At 40.7% G+C, this 17,297-nt stretch overlaps 1 protein-coding gene across 6 annotated transcripts in view; it reads left to right on the top strand.

Moving 5' to 3' along the window:
• The window catches only part of PLEKHG1 (pleckstrin homology and RhoGEF domain containing G1), a 213,975-nt gene that overhangs the window by 150,655 nt on the left and 46,023 nt on the right, over positions 1 to 17,297 (top strand). For all 6 annotated transcript variants that reach the window (XM_064486574.1, XM_064486573.1, XM_064486576.1 and 3 more), the window contains one exon: positions 8,416 to 8,516. In XM_064486574.1, the coding sequence (XP_064342644.1) occupies positions 8,416 to 8,516 (101 nt within the window). The remainder of the gene's footprint in view (positions 1 to 8,415; positions 8,517 to 17,297) is intronic.

Raw genomic sequence — 17,297 nt, 5'->3', positions numbered from 1 at the left:
AATTTGCACCCAGCTTCTTTTTAATTATTATGATACATTTTTAGATTTATTTATGTTTATATACATCCAGTCAATGTGAAGTAAATAAAGACAATTGATTTTTGTAACGATTGTCAGAAGTATAGCAAAAATAGGTAACTAGTGGCATTAAGGACTTGTAATATATGAATGTTATTCCTGTTTCTTAGTATCTTGCTTATATCACTAGATTACAGCAGACTGCTGGTTCACACATAAAATATACTCTGCTTTGAGTTTTTGGAGAAAGCCAAACAAATATCCCCAATATTTGCTCTTTCTACTCAATACTGCTGCTTCTAACAGAACTCCTGTTCCCCATCCCTTCCCCAAGTTTCTCTTTCTGGGAAGAACTGTCCGACCCTCCCTCCCACCTCCAGGTTCCACTGTTCTGTCTCCTCCCCGAGAGGCACCTCCTACCACCCCACCCTTCTTTCAGGAGGAAGAAGCGAGACAACAGAGGGGACTGAGCAGGTGCAGGTATCATTTGTCACAGTTTAGCAAGAAGGTCATTCTCAATATTTTTTGCTGATGTCTTATGTATTGAAACAATTATAGAAGGTAAATGAGGCTGAAAGCTCCCCATTTTTTATTCTTCTTTTACTTAAATGTCTCAGAGCCATTGATACTGACTTCCACATATCACTGATTAAGATCAGCCTCTACACCATCAATTAGGAAACCTCTGAATGAGAACCAAATCACATCAGCAACAGAAGCTGCTTTTAACTTTAACTTAATTTGGGTTTCAGTTCCATGCTTGCTCCCTCTCGCTCTCCCACCCCCACTCTCGTTTGTGCATGTGTGTCTTTCTCTGTCTTCTCTTTCCTCTCCCCTTCCACGCTTTATTCCCCCTTTCTCTTCTTGTCTTCTTTCCTCTTTTTTTTCTCTTCTCTTTTCTCCCTCCTCTCTCTTCCCCTCCCCCCATCCTCTCCAACAATGTTGGCAGAAAGGTTTTGTCCTGTGGATGATATATTGTATTTTCAATACAGTTCTCTGTGGTGGGGTGGGGCTGGGGAGGCTACATTATATAGACTCAGGGACAACATTGTTCCCACAGTAAGAGCTTTTGTTTCCAGCCTGATGGGTCGGCCAAAGACCCCCAGTCTCATTTCTTTGGCTATATCTTCTTCCTCCTCCATGAATGTCTATAGAGAAAGAAATGAGATTGATGTGAAGATTAGACTTCTGGTACTTTATCTGCAGGCTACAGCAGGAAATTTTACTATAAACCCTGTTTGGTGGCTTATTTGGAAGAAAGATAAAAGGTTTCTTTCATTTGAAAGTGTTTTCTTCTATAGTCTCACAGCACTTTGTAAATAATTCTTACAACATTTACATTGTTGTGCTATGACTTGTTTCTTTCTCCCTTATTCCCTCATGAGCACCTAGAGAGACAGAGATCATGTCTGTCTGCTTTTTTTTTTTTTTTTTTTTTTGGAATTGAAGTATAGTCAGTTACAATGTGTCAATTTCTGGTGTACAGCATGATGTTTCAGTCATACATATACACGCATATGTTTCTTTTCATGGTCTTTTTTATTATAGGTTATTATAAGATATTGAATATAGTTCCCTGTGCTATACAGAAGAAATTTGTTTTTAATCTATTTTATTTATAGAAGTTAGTATTTTCAAATCTCGAACTACCAATTTATTCCTTCCCATCCACCCCATTTCCCCCCAGTAACTATAAGTTTGTTTACTATGTCTGTGAGTCTCTTTTCTGTTTTGTATGTAAGTTCATTAGTGTCTCTTTTTTTCCCTTTTCTTTCTTTTTTTTTTTTTTTAATTCCACATATGAGTGATACCATATGGTATTTTTCTTTCTCTTTCTGGCTTCACTTAAAATGATGATCTCCAGATCCATCCATGTTGCTGCAAATGGCATTATTTTCTTCTTTTTTCTGGCTTGTGTCTTACTCAGTTCTGAATGCCCTGCCTCCCACAGTTACTAGCACATAGGTCTATGCCCCCCAAAATTTTTATTAAGTACGTTATAATAAAGCTGTTGAATACAATGCAACTGTTATAGAGAATGAGAAAGAACTGTATTTACATATAGGAATTATGTGTATTTACATACACTGAATGGAAAAAATGAAGCTGTGAATCAAGCATAGAGTCTCATTTTTTACAGATATAATTATGCCCCAGAACATAACCCAGAAGCATGCACATCACCTCCTTAACCAGAGTTACCTCTGTAAAGTGACATCTGGGGAGACAGGGAAGGTCCTTGAGGAGGAAGAAGAAACTACTTCATACTCTCTGACTTGGTAGAATTTTGTTTTCTACAGCATAAAGTGAAGCTGACCAACATCATCTTAGTTGGATAGACAGTGCTCCCTGTCCAGACTTCCCAGGAGAAGTTCTCATCTTCCTGTCCTCTACCTTTCATCTCATCCTTTCAACTTGGCTTTTACAGCCACCTTCTATGTTCCTCTGTGCTTACCATTGCCAGTTATCCCTTCCTATCATTTCAGGCTTCCTCCTTCCATCTTCTCCTTCCCTACACCTCCCACCAGCCTGTTCACAGGTGGATGCATGGATGGATGTGTGAATGGATGGATGGATGGATGGATGCATAGATTGATGGATAAATGCATGGATGCATGAATGAATGGTTGCATGCATGCATGGACTGGTGGATAGATGCATGCATGGATGGATGAACAAATCAATCAAAAGATCCTTCCTGATCTTACATCTCTTCCAGTTACTGCCCTACCAGTCTCCTTCCTTCCTAACCGAACATCTCATAATGTATGCTCCTCTGTTACTCCACTTCCAAATCAGTCTACAACTCTCTCTAGTCACTGGACTCAGGACACCATTATTCCCTAAATTTCCCTGAGACTGTTTCTGAAAGAGGTAAGAAGCACATATCTGGCTCTGTACGCCAAGATCCTGGGAGCCAGATGAAGCCACTGCTCCCACTTAGGGATGCAGTCAGTGTGGGCAGAGTTCTGTGCTGCCCAAGGCCTTGAGGCTCTGAATTTGCCTTGCTACTCTCCTTCTCAAGGGCTGTTTGGTGTTCTCACTGCAACATGGGAGCCTCCCTGGAGGTGCCATGGCCTGCTGAACCCCTCCAAGGTTGCAGTTTGCTAGCACTGAGATACTCTGAAGCTACTTTCTCATGGCCAGGAGGTGGACACGTACCTGGGCCCTTAAGACAGGAGAACATTTTGGCCCCAAGCTTCTGTCAGTGCTGTGTAAGATGGAGCCCAAAGCTGTACAGTCTAGCTCCCAAAGATCTCTCTGAGCAAATTGCTCTGTTTTTCTTCCCAGATCCTATGCGGGACAGACCCCTCCTTGGGGATGTCTTACAGTCACCCCGAGTTCACACATGTAAAGCCAGTGCACTGTCTTTACCTTCATACCCCCCCCAATCTCTTCAGTCACCTCAAAAATGGAAAGAGAAAGTGCACAAGGGGGACTCCAGCAGGGGCCTGTGACTCTGAACCCACTGCATCCCTCTGAGGTCCCCTAAGGGCACCATTTGTGCAGAGGGCAACAGCTGGAAAGTAGAACTCGTATTTCTTCTCGGAGCTTCCTCTCACAAGAGTACCATGAGCGGACCTGTGCCCCTGAAGACTCACCATGTAGATGAGTGAGGCCAAAAGACATGCCTTGTCTCCTTCTGACCACGAGTCCCCAGAGGTGTCCTTCAGCGTTTGATCTGAGCACGAGGCAGCCCAGTGCTGGAGGTCCCAGCCAGCCAGAAAGGCCCAGAACCGCCCTGCCAAGGCCTCTGCGGGTTGGGTTAGTTTTGCCTCACCAGCCACGTGGGAAAGAAACTCAGAAGGAAAACTGAAGGCTGGCTGAGCCTTCTCCCCAGAGGGAGCACCCAGCTCTCTCCCCGTGGCAGCCAAAGGGATAAGGAGACAAGGGATTGGAAATGTCCCTGCTAGGAGCGAGAACAGCACCCCTCCTCCTCGGAGTGGAAGGAGAGGGCAGACTCCCTCCTCCCGAAAGCTGTCCCCCTTGACTGGCTCCTTTCTCTCGCCCTCCACGTCTAATTAAACACCGCTCCTCCCCATGGAACTCGCGGAGCACTGGGTCTGGTCTTACCTGCACTGCTGCCCCGTCTAACTGGCCTCCCCAGGGCAGCTTTGTAGCTTCTCTTCTGTTCTTTTCTGATGCTCAGATGATCTTTGGTCTCATGACCTCCTTCAGTGGGTGCCTCCGCCTGCAGAGCATAGACGGTCCTCCATGATCAGGCCTGTCCTGACTCCAGCCACGTCTCACGGTGCAGCCCCACCGCCAGGGTCTGTGCGCACGCTCCCTCAGCCCACCTCAGCTCCTTCTAGCGTGCTGACTGTCACCTTGTATCTCATCACCCTGTGCCCAGTGCTCTAGTCTGTCTTCCTGGATGTTGTGCCTCCTTCTGACGCCTTTCTCTCTATTCTGACTCTTGGTCAACCTTAAAGATTCAGCTCCACTATCACCTCTATAAGACCTGTCCCCGCCCTGGAATTGCCCACATCCTTCTCTACCCCCTCTCTCCTGTGTGCTGAATGTTTATTTATCAGTCATGCTGCCTGAACACTGTATTGTACTTATTTGTTTACACTTGTCTTTCAACTACACAGGGAGCTCCTTGGGGGAAGGGGTCATGTTTTATTCATTTTTTAAATTCCTAGCTTGTAAAACAGAACTTGGCACACATTCTTATGACCTCAGAAAGAGAGGGGAAGGAAGGTTTGTGTGAATGAATGTGAATGTGCGTTTAAACTGTAAATTGATACACAAGTGCAAGTTATTTCAGGATCAATGGCATCCCAGTGTAACACATGAAATTTGGAGGCAAGTTTTAGATAAACAGATGACTACTTTCTAGAAAAGGTGGAGGGATTGGAGAAGTAGAAAAAGATACATCCTCCAAAATAAAGACGCAAAATCCTCCACTGGAGTTATATCAAAGGGCTTGGAGTCTGGAGGTGCTAACACAAGAACTAGTTCAAAAAGAGTAAGCCATCAAACCACGAGGTAGAATTTTGAAACGTGAGCAAGAGGATTTAGTAATGGAACCTGTTTTCATTTTGTTTCTCCAACGTCTAACTATCCTCCAGAGAGTGAAAGAGTAGGAAAAATATAAAATATTTGTTAACTTTACAGTTCTAAGTAAATCTCTTTTCTTATGGTTCAATCTTCATTATCATGTTAAACAGGTTATAATTTTTAAACATTTTAAATGTTATTTTAGAGGGAAAAGAGAGATAGGGGCAGGGGCATTAGCTCGATTCTTTCAGGGCATCTTAAGGAAATGAAGCAAGCTCCCAAGGACGTTGAGTTTGAATTCTGTCCCAGTTCAGCGTCCTTTCTCCAGCGTCTCTGCTGGACGGTTGTCTAGACCAGGGCTTCTCAGACAATCCGTGGTGAGGGACCTGTGTGTGTGTGTGTGTGTGTGTGTGTGTGTGTGTGTGTGTGTGTGTGTGTGTGTGTGTGTGTTCTGATCGTCACACACTGACACTTCTGTAAAACAGCACCAATAAATGAATTACTAGAAAAAACAAAACAGAGGAAATCAGACATGCAAAATACAAGCCCAAATTGTATATCCTTCTGTCAAAATGCTGGAAAGGTTTCTACATGCTTACTCTCGAGTTCTGCACTTATCTGGTTGTCCATCAATAGCAAACAGTTTGCAAACTGGCTCCTGTCCATTTACCACACTTCAAATAGCAGTGAGTTCAACTTTACTTGGATATTTTCAGTGATAGACATTGCAGGAATAAAAAGGTTATTGAGGAGAGGGCAGACTTGTATAAATCTTACAATGGTGGAGCTGTTAAGGACATAAATTGATTAGAAACATACTTTAGGCAAAATTTATAGTAAGATAATAAAAAATTTTCAAACAGTGCGAAGCTCTTTTTTGTGTGTGTGTCTCCCCACCCCCCAGTGCTTCTCAAAATAGAGTGAATTTTTGATCCTCTTGGAGAGCAATTGTTTTCAGGGCAAAAGTTTTAAATTGACCCTTTATGATTAACTGGAGCCAAAGGTGCTGACATCAAGCCAATAAAATTAATAAGCAGCGTGACAGGCTCTAATAAATTTCCTTGGTACCTTTACTCTGTCATTTGAGCACAGAATGAACTATTATTATCCCCAAGCTTCAAGCCTCTCATTTTGGCTTCAGATGATTACAGCTGGTAAGGCAGCGCATGCTACAGTAGTTTTCAGTAACTGGTTTAGGGTTAAAGTATCATATTTAAAAGACTTAATTATGATCAGTGGGGGAAACACGCAGAGGCCGTGTGACTTTGATCTGTTTTCTAGAGTGGCCTGCAAAAATTGGGGCTGCTAACAATCTATTTTCTCAACCGTTTCTGAAAATAAGCAGCTTTTAAAATCTAGTTTCTCTGCCACGGACTCTGGGGTTTTGAAACTCTTTCATTTGGAGACGGGCCATCATCTGCTGGAAGTGGGCCATGGTTCTTTGTCTCTCACCCCAGATGAAATTCTTCAACCCCCTTAACTCAATCTTTCCCTGACTTGAAGAATTTAGTATCAGGTTTCTGCAAATGAACCAGCTTCGCACCTGAAGTGAGAAACAGGATTCTTCCTTTTCTCCTTGAACCCCACTGCCCCCGCCCGCCCGGTGAATCTGGCAGGCGCAGACCATCTCTGTCCCCACCTTTGTGCTGCTGTTTGGTGTGGAGCATGCCTGCTGGTATCCTTCTGTTTTACTTTTAAATTTCATTCCCATCTAGAACCTTCTGTTTCACTGTCTTAATTTTGCATATGTGTCCTTTTAAAATGTTGATCCAAGTATTAACTATCAAATATAAGCATTCAATGCAATTAAATGTTAGCCCATCTTTTTGTGCCATGTGTAATTTTATGAAACTATCAACGAATACATTTGTTCTTCTGAGGAGCTGTGAGTTAGATTTGCACTTGTCGTTCAGAATGCTCTCTGAATTCATTTCTAGCCTTCTTCAGCATTTCTTGTTTGGGCATTCTCTCTCCATCCTGTGCACATAAGCTCCTTATAATTATTCCATTCATAAAAGTAAGGAGGCTCGGTCTTGCTTTTGTGGGTTTTAATGGCAATTACCCTTAAAGCTTGTGAGTTTAATTTCTTATTGCGAGACCACTTTCTCAAGGAGGAAAGATGTTACCACCAAGCTTGTTAAAACATAAAAAGGCTCGTGAACATCGGTTCCTGCAGAACAGTGGCTTTCGCATTAAAGAACCAGAATGGTAGGTTACCCGATGCGCTCTGTGAAACGAGCTACTGAGAAAATTACTGACGAAGCCCTGCCTGGGTTTCATTTGAGGACCACGAAGGGCATACGAGGATGACTGTGGCTTATGAAAGATGAAAGAAACAATTATCTGATGGTTCTCGCATTTCAGCTTCTCCTTTCACTAGTTGCGCCTAAATGCTATTGTGTTGGCGACTGGACGTTGGAATGCGGTTGGAGTGCTGGGATTTTCACGGTCTGGCAGACTTGTCACGGGGTTACTTCCCCAGACGCTGCAGAACTCCGGGGACATTTGGTAGAGGGCCATACTATGCTGTTCAGCCCGGGCTGGGGGGCTGTATTTATTTTTTATTTTACGTTATTTCAGCTGTTTTCACTTTTTTCTTTATTGTTTTCTTGCCTCCTGCAGAGTTCTTTCCAAGCATCACTTGGGAGGAGGGGGCACACTTGGTTATAGACTCAGCACACAGCGCTGTGGAGAGCAGTTTCCCATCTCAGCAGTCCGAATAGCTTCTAAACCACAGACATTTAACCCACTGTGGGCCTGAGCCCGCGTTAGCTACGTTGGGAGCCCTTTCCATGTTAAAACATATGAGATCATTTAAAAGTTTTCCCTGGCTCTTTAACAAAGCCTATGAGATAGCATAAGTGAGTTACATGCTTATTTTATTTTTAAAAGTGTCGTTTTTTAAAATAAACTGGTATTTGAGGATGAATTTAGTTCTGTTCTTTCACAACTGATAGCTTTCTGACTTAAAAGTTATGTTTAAAACAACTCTATCACATGTCAGATTTTTTTCTTTCTGGTTTCCTACTCTATGAGTTTTGAAGTATCTTTTTATCACATAAGCCTTTTAAGGAAACCGCAAACAATTTTGTTATGCCGAAACTCACTTTATCGGTTAACTGTGGTCATTAAATGACCCATCTGGGGAAGCTCTAATACATTTGGGGTGTAGATATGTGAATATAGACTACACTCTTTCCCTCTGCTCCAGTTCCTTGTTTTATAAACGCAGGAGTATTGTCATTATTAACAGACTTTGTATTCCCATAGTAGAGTCGGTGAGCACATTGCTGCAGTGATTACTTGAAGCTGATGTGACAGATTCATCTTACATAACTAAAGATGGCTTGGCAAAGGACAGGCGTTAAGACATCCTTCTCGTTGATTTCACAGGATTACCTTGACTGCATCAGGGACCAAACAAAGCTTCCTCTGGGGACGGAAGAAAGATTGGCCCTTTTTGGAAACATACAGGATATCTACCACTTTAACAGGTAAGTTAATACTCAAAAGATTGTTCTCACGTAAGAACATGATTAATTTCTCTCAAATGAACGCAGCCAAAGAAAACCTTACCTGGAGTCCCTGATTTCATTTTATAAATTTTTGTGGGCTATCATGCCGTGAAGTCTTCTACCTGGAAACATCCCTGCTTGTGTATGAGTCTCACATTTATTCAAAGTCCCATCTCACTCCATCCTCCTGGCTCAGAGAAGAGACCTTTCTGCCCTGACAGAGCAGCGACATCTTCCTTCCGTAACACAACAGGAACATCCAAAAATATATGCTGGCTGGGGTTCCCAGCATCCCCACCTCTTCTGGATTTTCTAAAAATTTTCTTCTCCCCAGGGAGTGGGCAGGAGAGAGTCAACTCACAATAAATACTTTAAGTCATAACAGATATTAATTCTGATTAATAATCAAAATTTGCAATGCTTAATTTAATTCAAACATGTATTGAGTACCTGTTGGGTCTCAGGCACTGGGCTTAGAAAATCACAATAGTAAACAAGACAGACAGGGAGCTGAAGAGGGTGGGGCAAGCAAATCAATTACAATATATTGTGACAGTTCTTGGAAGACCAAGTAGCAGGCAGGTTAAGAGCACAGACTCTGGCTTCCAACACAGCTGGGTTTGCATCCCAGCTGAACCATGTATGTATTCTTTGGAGAGTTTTAAACAGAATACAGGTCATCCCTGACTTACAATGGTTCAACTTGTGATTTTTTTTTTTTTTTTTTTTTTTTTTACTTTACGATGGTGCAAAAGCAAGATGCACTCAGTAGAAACCATACTTCAGGTTTTGAATTTTGACCTTTCCCTGGTGATGAGCCACAGCTGCCAGTCAGCCACGCCATCACGTCACCAGGGTAAACAACCAACACACTTACAGCCGTTCTTTTTCTCCATTGCAGCCCAGTGTTCAAATAAGTTACCTGAGATACTCTAAGAGAGGCTTTGTGTGAGATGATTTTGCCCAACTTTAGGCTACTGTAAGTGTTCGGAACACGTAGGCTAAGCTTTCATGTTCGGTAGGTTAAGTGTATTTTAATGCATTTTGAGTTATGCTATTTTCAACTTACAGTGGGTTTTGGGGGACATAACCCCACCATAAGTGGAGAAAGATATGTAGAATAGCTCACTCCCTCACTTCAAGTCTTTGCTCAAATCTTCCTTTCACAATAACATTTACCTGCTTATTTTTTCCTTTTCCCCTGGCATTTAGCAATTTCTAACATACTCTGTGATTGACTTTTGTGTTACATCTGTTGTTTCTTCCCTCCCTGCCCTCACTCACAGAACACTCCCCAAGGGCAGGGATCTGCCTGTTTTATTACTGCCCAACGGCCTAAAATAGGGCCTGCTGGCCCATAGGACCCTCCAAACTTCTACAATGCCCTATCACTGTGGGACTCAACCACAGTGCAGATTATAAGCCCTCCCCCTCTTTGCTCACTGAAGTTGGTATTGAGGGAAGGATCCACATCTCCTTTGCCAGCCCTAACATCCGTGTGAGTCCCCAACTCCTAGCGCAAGCCTGGCCTCTGGGAGACGTGTGTTAAATTACATCAATTCATCCTGTAATTTTGAAAGCCTAGGATAGAACAGTGTCAGTGTTGCAATATCTCTTTCATTTGACCCAGCAGACTTTGAAAGCCAATTTGCATGTTCTAAGACTGTGGTTCTCATCCTGGGCTACACCCTGGAGTCACCTGGGAAGCATTGCTTTGCTTTTTTAATATGATGACTCCTACCCCCAGAAGTTCTGATTAGTTGGTCTGAGGTGGGGCTCAGATGTTGGTGATGGTTGAAAAATGCTGTCTAGATAAAATAAGTACAATAATGAGAAAATAGAGAAAGGGCATAACAAATTGGATTAGGGGATTTAGAGCCTGCGTGTTCATTGGTGACGTGCTGGTGTTAGAGCAGGCTTCCCTTTGGCGGTCGCTGAGGGTAAAATCCTGGAGCCCCCAGGTGGCTTCCACGCCCAGAGCCCATCCGTGGCTCTGTAACCGGGAAGGGGGCAAGGCCTAGATGCTGGAAGGCTCTGGCCTGAGCCTTTTGCTGTTGGCTGTACGTGATTGTAATGACTGTCTAGCTTACTTCATGCCAGAGGCCCGAGAGCTTTATGTGCATGATTACTTTGTATAAGTCTGGGCTTCTCAGACTCCAAACCCCAGGCATTTGGCCACGTCCCCTCCTGCCAGAGGAGAGCCCTGCTTCGCTGGTCATGGTCTATGATCTTGTGACTTAGTCCAGGAAGGGTTTTCTACTCCCTGGAGTTTACATCTTCAGATGTCGCTTAATTTAAATAAAGACAAGAATGAAGTATCCCCCAAGGTCAACTAGAAGGGGCCTTGGCAGTGGAGCCCAGTCTGGAAAAGCTGGGAGACTGAGAAGACCTTCACATGCCTGCGTCGGCTCTCTGCATCGTTGCTTTTTTCTCTATGGTGTCTGTGAACCAGGAAGTCGGATGTGCTGAAAGTAAACCTGAGTCAGGGCGATGATGATACAGGAAGCATCAGTGCAGAGACACAGTTCTGTGTGAGCGTGTTCATACCTCTCCCTTTAGTCGATCACATTTCTGTGTCTCCTGCACGTGCATTCTCTCATTTAATCCTCCCAACAGCTCTCTGCGGTAGCTAGAACACATAGTGTATACACATCTTATAGACCGAGGACTCAGTGTAGAGGGTAGAAACTCCTTTGCTCAAGGACATAAAGTTAGAAATCCAACATGGCCTATTTTGAATACCTGGTTTTGTCAAATCTCAATTGGGTTTTTTTTTAAATAATTTTCAAGAATATCTGCCTGTTTCACTTTTACAGTTGAATTGTCTACACTATTTTGTCCCTATTCACTTTCATTTGCTTTCTCTTAAATCTGGAGTCTAAATTTCAAGGTTGAATATCTTTGATATTATATTTGGTTAAATAAGAGTACTAATATGACATTTTATGTTAATGCCTCTTATGAATCCTCTAGTCTATACCCTACATCAGTTGATTTCAAAGATACAACTATCTGGCAAGTCTGTGGTTAAGATTTAGCTCGTAACTTTAAAGTTTTTATTATTAGTTCAGATCCAGGTTTTCCAACAGAATATGATACTATTGTGACCAACTAAGTAAGATTTAAATCTCTAAAGTTAAAGAGGGCAAAAAGAAAATGGCCTTATGTTGGCCTGAAAAATTCAGCTTGATCAAATTTTTGTTTTTCAGGAAATATTTCCAAAACACAGGAAAGCACAGAGTAATATGACAAACACCCACGAACCACCCCCCAGGCTGTCAAAGCCTTCTCTGTGCCGTATTTGCTGTAGAAATTCTTTAAAGCGTAAAGGCGTTACAAACAATGCCGAGTCCCCTGAAATACGCCTCCCAGGGGCATCCCACTCTGTGGAGAACGGCACGGTGATGTGCTGCTACCCAGTTCTCCGGGGTGAGGACAACGGAGGGGGAATCCGGGATTTATAGTGTTTGCCAATTTCTATGGTGTAAACATTCCCATCACAGCAGATTACAAGCTACTAACAAGACATCCCTGGACAAGGAATTAGGAAGAGATGTGCAGAACTGGCTCAGGCAAGTCAGTGTAATCTGGCTCAAAATACTTACTGCACCTGTGCCTGCTACCCCAGACTTAGTATTTCATTCCCAAGTGGGATTTTTTTTGCCATGACTATATATGTAAGTATTTATTTAAATTACGTGGCATGTTTTAACTTATCTCAAACATAGCATAAATTGTGTCAACCTTTTACAAATTTTTTTTCAGTCAACGTTGCTTTTGAGATTTATAGCTCTACTTCGTTTATTTTAACTACAACATTATATTCCACTGGGGGCTACATTACCTGGCATTTTACTGATTGCAGTACGAGTGAGCCCTTTTCTCTTGTTTTTTGGCCCTCTTTGATTTCTTCTGTGAATTTCTGGTTCATATCCATTGCCCATTTCTCTGTCAGGGTGTTTCTTTTTCTTAGTGTTGTATAGGAGGAGTTCTTGGTGAATTCTGCCTGGAGATCTTTGTGGGTTATGTGAGTTGCAATCGTCTCCTAGTATGAGACTTGTCTTTTAACTTTAATTATGGTTTCTTTGAAAAGAAGTTGTAAACTTCATAAGTTTGACTACACTAAGTAAATGTAATTTTTATGGTATGTAGATTTTGTTTAAAAAATTATCTCCTACTCTCAGTTCATAAATATACTCGTATTTTTTTTCCCCTAAAAGTCAACATTTTGCTTTTCATGTAATCTAACTAAAACTGATGGAAGTATGGTATGTGGTAGGAAATCCAAATTCTTATTTTCATTTGGCTAGCCGACGGTCCCATCAGCACTGGTTGCCAAGTACATCCTTTCCATGCTGATTTATAGTTCCACATTTCTCCCATGTGAAGTTTAGCCATGTACACTGGCCTGTTTCTGGGCTCTGTGTTTTGTATCTCTGTTCTCTTTGTCCATCCTTTACTCTATACCATATTGTCTTAAATGTTAAACCCACATTGCTCTTCTTCAACATTATCTTAGCATTTCTTGACTCTTTGCTCTAAGTGATTCATTTTCTGCATTAGTTCCTCCAGTCCCATGAAGAACTCTGTTGGGACTTTAATTGGAATTACACTTCATTTATAGATTACTTTTGGCAGAATTGACATCATTGAGTCATCCATGCATAAATATATCTCATCAATCAAGCCTTTTTTAAAAGTCCTGTAATAATGTTTTATAATTTCACCATCACATTCCTATATGTAACTTTTAAAAACTTGTTCTTTTTGATGTTATTTTGACTAGATTATTTTTTTCCATTTTTGAATCAGCCATTATTGTCATATAGGAATGCTTTTGGGTTTACTACATTTAACTAACTTTTAAACTGTGCCATTTTCTATTTTTAAATCAGCCATTATTGTCATATAGGAATGCTTTTGCATTTTATATGTTAATACTACATTTAACTAACTTTTAAACTGTACCATTAGTTCTTATAATGGTTTATAGGTACTTTTAGGATTTTCTGTGCTATCTGAAAACAAGAATTTTTTGTCTTCCTTTACATTTCTTCTACCCCCTATGTTTTTTTCTTGTCTTACTGCTCTGGGTAAGTCTTCACATTCAGTGTTGATTAGATGTTTGGGTTCTTGTCTTCTTTCTGACATTAGCAGGAATGCTTTCAATATTTCACCATTAAGCATGATGTTTGTTCTAAGACTTAGACACTTGTTTCTATTTTGCTAAGATCGTAGTGTGAATGAATATTGGATTTTATTGAATGCTTAATCATCCTTTAAGAAAATTGGCACCTGACTTTTCTCCATTTATCATAATGTAGTAAATTATTTTAATAGGCCTTCTGATTTGAATCATATATACATTATAGAATAAACTCTGCCTGGACGTGACGTTTTATGTTTATGCACTGTGGACTTTGATTTGTTTGCATTTTTTTTTAAGGATTTTCCCTGCATGTTCATAAATGACAGTAGTGTATAACTTCTTTCCTTGTACTGTCTTTGTTCAGTGTTGGCGTATTACTAGACTTAAACTGTTATTTCACAAAGTCTTCCAACACAAAATGTTTTGGAATACAACTGAGATTTCATTTTTGTTTTCTTTTTTGTAGCTAAATCTTTCTCCTATAATCCCTATGGTAGACTAGAAATTTAAGACTCTGGTCTGGTGTCTGGAAGAAATTCCCAAATGGTCAGGAAACTGGGTCAGTCAGGAGAAACGACTTTCCCCATTTTAACTTGCCCCTAAGATCCCAAAGCCGTTTTTTATTGCCAACTAAAGAAAAAATGTCAGTTATTTTTACATAGCATCCCTCTTTCAGAATAGAGTTAATCTAAACTGTAATTTCACAAAGTGAAAGGCTGGAGAGTGAGGAAATAGAGACTGTTTCTCCATATTGAATTTCTGTTTTTAAATTATTTTTTAGCAAGTTGAAATCATCTAAGCTCTCTTCCTTGCTCAAAAGATGAGAGTAAATTTTCCTTTTTCCTGCAACTCTTTCTCTTTATTCAGTACACCTATGCTGTCAGTGCTGCATGTAAAACACTGGGCTGAGTCTAACAGCATAAAGTTGAATGACATCATTGTGCAGCAGAGGCAGCAAGCCATATGGTCAAGGAATGAACAAAATGCTTCGAGAACTCTAAAGAGCGTGCAGTTAATTTGGTCTGAAAGCTTCACAGAGCAAGTAACTGATGTCTTAAGGCCAAAAAATTATTTAGGCCATGCTTTTTTTCTTCCCTGAAATGTAGTTAAGAAAGCAAATCATCAGATACATGTAACAATAAGGCAACAAAAGAGGGAGGCAGTTATCTTTTTCTTAGTGCATTTTCATATCACCAAGATGTCTTCCACCTCTGCAAATGGTAGAGGGTTTTTTTAACTGAAGCATAGTTGATTTACAATGTTGTATTAATTTTTGGTGTGCAGCACAGTGATTCAGTCATTCATATATATATATATATATTCTTTTTGAGATTCTTTTCCATTATAGGTTATTACAAGTTATTGAATGTAGTTTCCTGTGCTATATGGTAGGATCTTGTTTCTTTTATATATAGTAGTTTGTATCTGCTAATTTACCCTAATTTATCCCTCCCCCACCTTTCCCATTTGGTAAGGAGAAGTTTGTTTTCTGTGACTGTGAGTCTCTGTTTTGTAAATAAGTCCATTTGTATCTTTTTTTTAAGATTCCATGTGTAAGTGATATCATATGGTATTTTTCTTTCCTTCACTTAGTGTGATGATCTCTAGGTCCACCTTTATTGCTGCAAATGGCATTATTTCATTCTTCTTTATGGCTGAGTAGTATTCCATTCTTTGTGTGTGTGTGTGTGTGTATACACCACATCTTCTGTATCTAATCATCTGTTGATGGACATATGGCTTGTTTCCATGTCTAGGCTATTGTAAATAGTGCTGCTGTGAACATTGGGGTGCATGTGTCTTTCTGAATTAGAGTTTTCTTGGGATATATGCCCAGGAGTGAGATTGCTGGATCATATGGTAACTCTATTTTTAGTTTTTTAAGAAATCTCTGTACTATTTTCCATAGTGGCTTCACCAGTGACAGGAATATTTTGACCCACAGACTTTTTTTTAAGGTAACTTTTCCAAGTCAGTGCTAACGTGGCAGTGAAATTAAGGGAGCACTTGGTAGTATAACCTCACTCCATTTTCTCTTCCCTTATGCACTTGTTGCTCTGTGGGTGCAACAAGTTAAAATGCCAGCTGACCTAGTTAGGTGGGTAGGAAAAGGAAGTGGTACTTAGAGTCTGTTGCAGACTGAAAGAGGAGAGTCCCCATTCCTGAATCTTGTTCAGTGTAAGGAAGTAGAATCTTCAAGGTCATATTATACTTCCTGACTGCAAGTTTACATCAGTGGTCAGAGAAAATCTTACATCAACTATGCTCTCTAAAAGAGAACAGTGTTTCCTCTGATTGCCCATCCAAACAAGGGACTTGAACTCAAGTAAGAAATATTTTCTTTTTCATAATCCTACTCAAAAAGGAGGAAATATTTGGAACAATTGCTCAGGGAAAAGGGAAAATACCCAAAACCTGAAGGTAGAGTGACTCTAGTTTTAGCTTTGAGTACAAAACACAGCCTATGAGTCACTCTTTCCTGCTAATGTACTTGTAAAGTTGTTCATTAGTTACACTGATGCAATGAGAAACCTAGTCCCCACCCCTGTTAGGCTGTAACTCTGGAACGACAGTGTGTTTCTGGTCTTTATGGAGTACCTTCAGTGACTGACATCCCACATTCCATGGCCGCATCTGTGTTCCCATAGTACGTGGTGTCTTATTTTATCGTTAGTCATCTTCCGTATCTTCCACACTCCCTGTTGTTCACGAAAGTCTGGTCCTTTCTATACCTCACACAAGAACAGACCACGGTCATTCTGTCCTAGACTCACTACCAATTTCTTAAATGGCTTTCTCCTCCAACCCTCCCCAGACACAAATAGCACCTCCTCAGGAAATGTTCCGTGACTTTCAATACTCTTCCTCCCCACCCAGCCTCAGTCACACTCCATCACATTGTCCTCTTCATTTCCTTCATAACACACAGTACAATATCACATTCTGTTGGGTTTATTTGGTTTAATCATTTCTTGTTTTTCACATAAACATTCTTATTAAGCAATATTGTACTATGGTGTGTGAGTTTCTATTGGTAAAAGAATGAAATTTCATTTAGTTTGTTTTATTAGAACAAGAACACTCAACATGAGATCTATCCTCTTAAATTTTTAAGTGTTCAGTGCATTACTGTTAACTTAGATCCAGTGTTGTCCAGCAGATCAGAACTTACTCATCTTATTTAGCTGAAACTTTATGCCTGTTAGTTAAAAGCTCCTACTTCCCAGCCCCTGGTAACCACCATTTTACTATCTGATTCTATGAGTTTGACTGTTTTAGATTTCTTGTATGAGTAGGATCATGCAGTATTTGTCCTTCTGTGACTGGTTTATTTCACTTAGCATGATGTCCTCAAGGTTCATCCATGTTGTCACAGAATTTTTTTTTAAGGCTAAATAATATTTCTGTGTGTGTGTGTGTGTAATCACATTTTCTTTAATTAGTCACCTTTATCCATTTGTAGGCATTTAGGTTGTATCCACATTTTGGCTATTGTGAGTACTTCTGCAGTGAACATGAGAGCACTAATATCTCTTCAAGATCCTGCTTTCAATTTTTTTGGATAAATACCCCAAGGTTGGATTGCTGGATCATATTGTAGCTCTATTTTT

Source organism: Camelus dromedarius, chromosome 6, assembly GCF_036321535.1.
Source record: "Camelus dromedarius isolate mCamDro1 chromosome 6, mCamDro1.pat, whole genome shotgun sequence".
NCBI classification, from domain to species: domain Eukaryota; kingdom Metazoa; phylum Chordata; class Mammalia; order Artiodactyla; family Camelidae; genus Camelus; species Camelus dromedarius.
The sequence above is the reverse complement of the archived record's forward strand: the minus strand, read 5'-3'. Positions and strand labels throughout refer to the sequence as shown.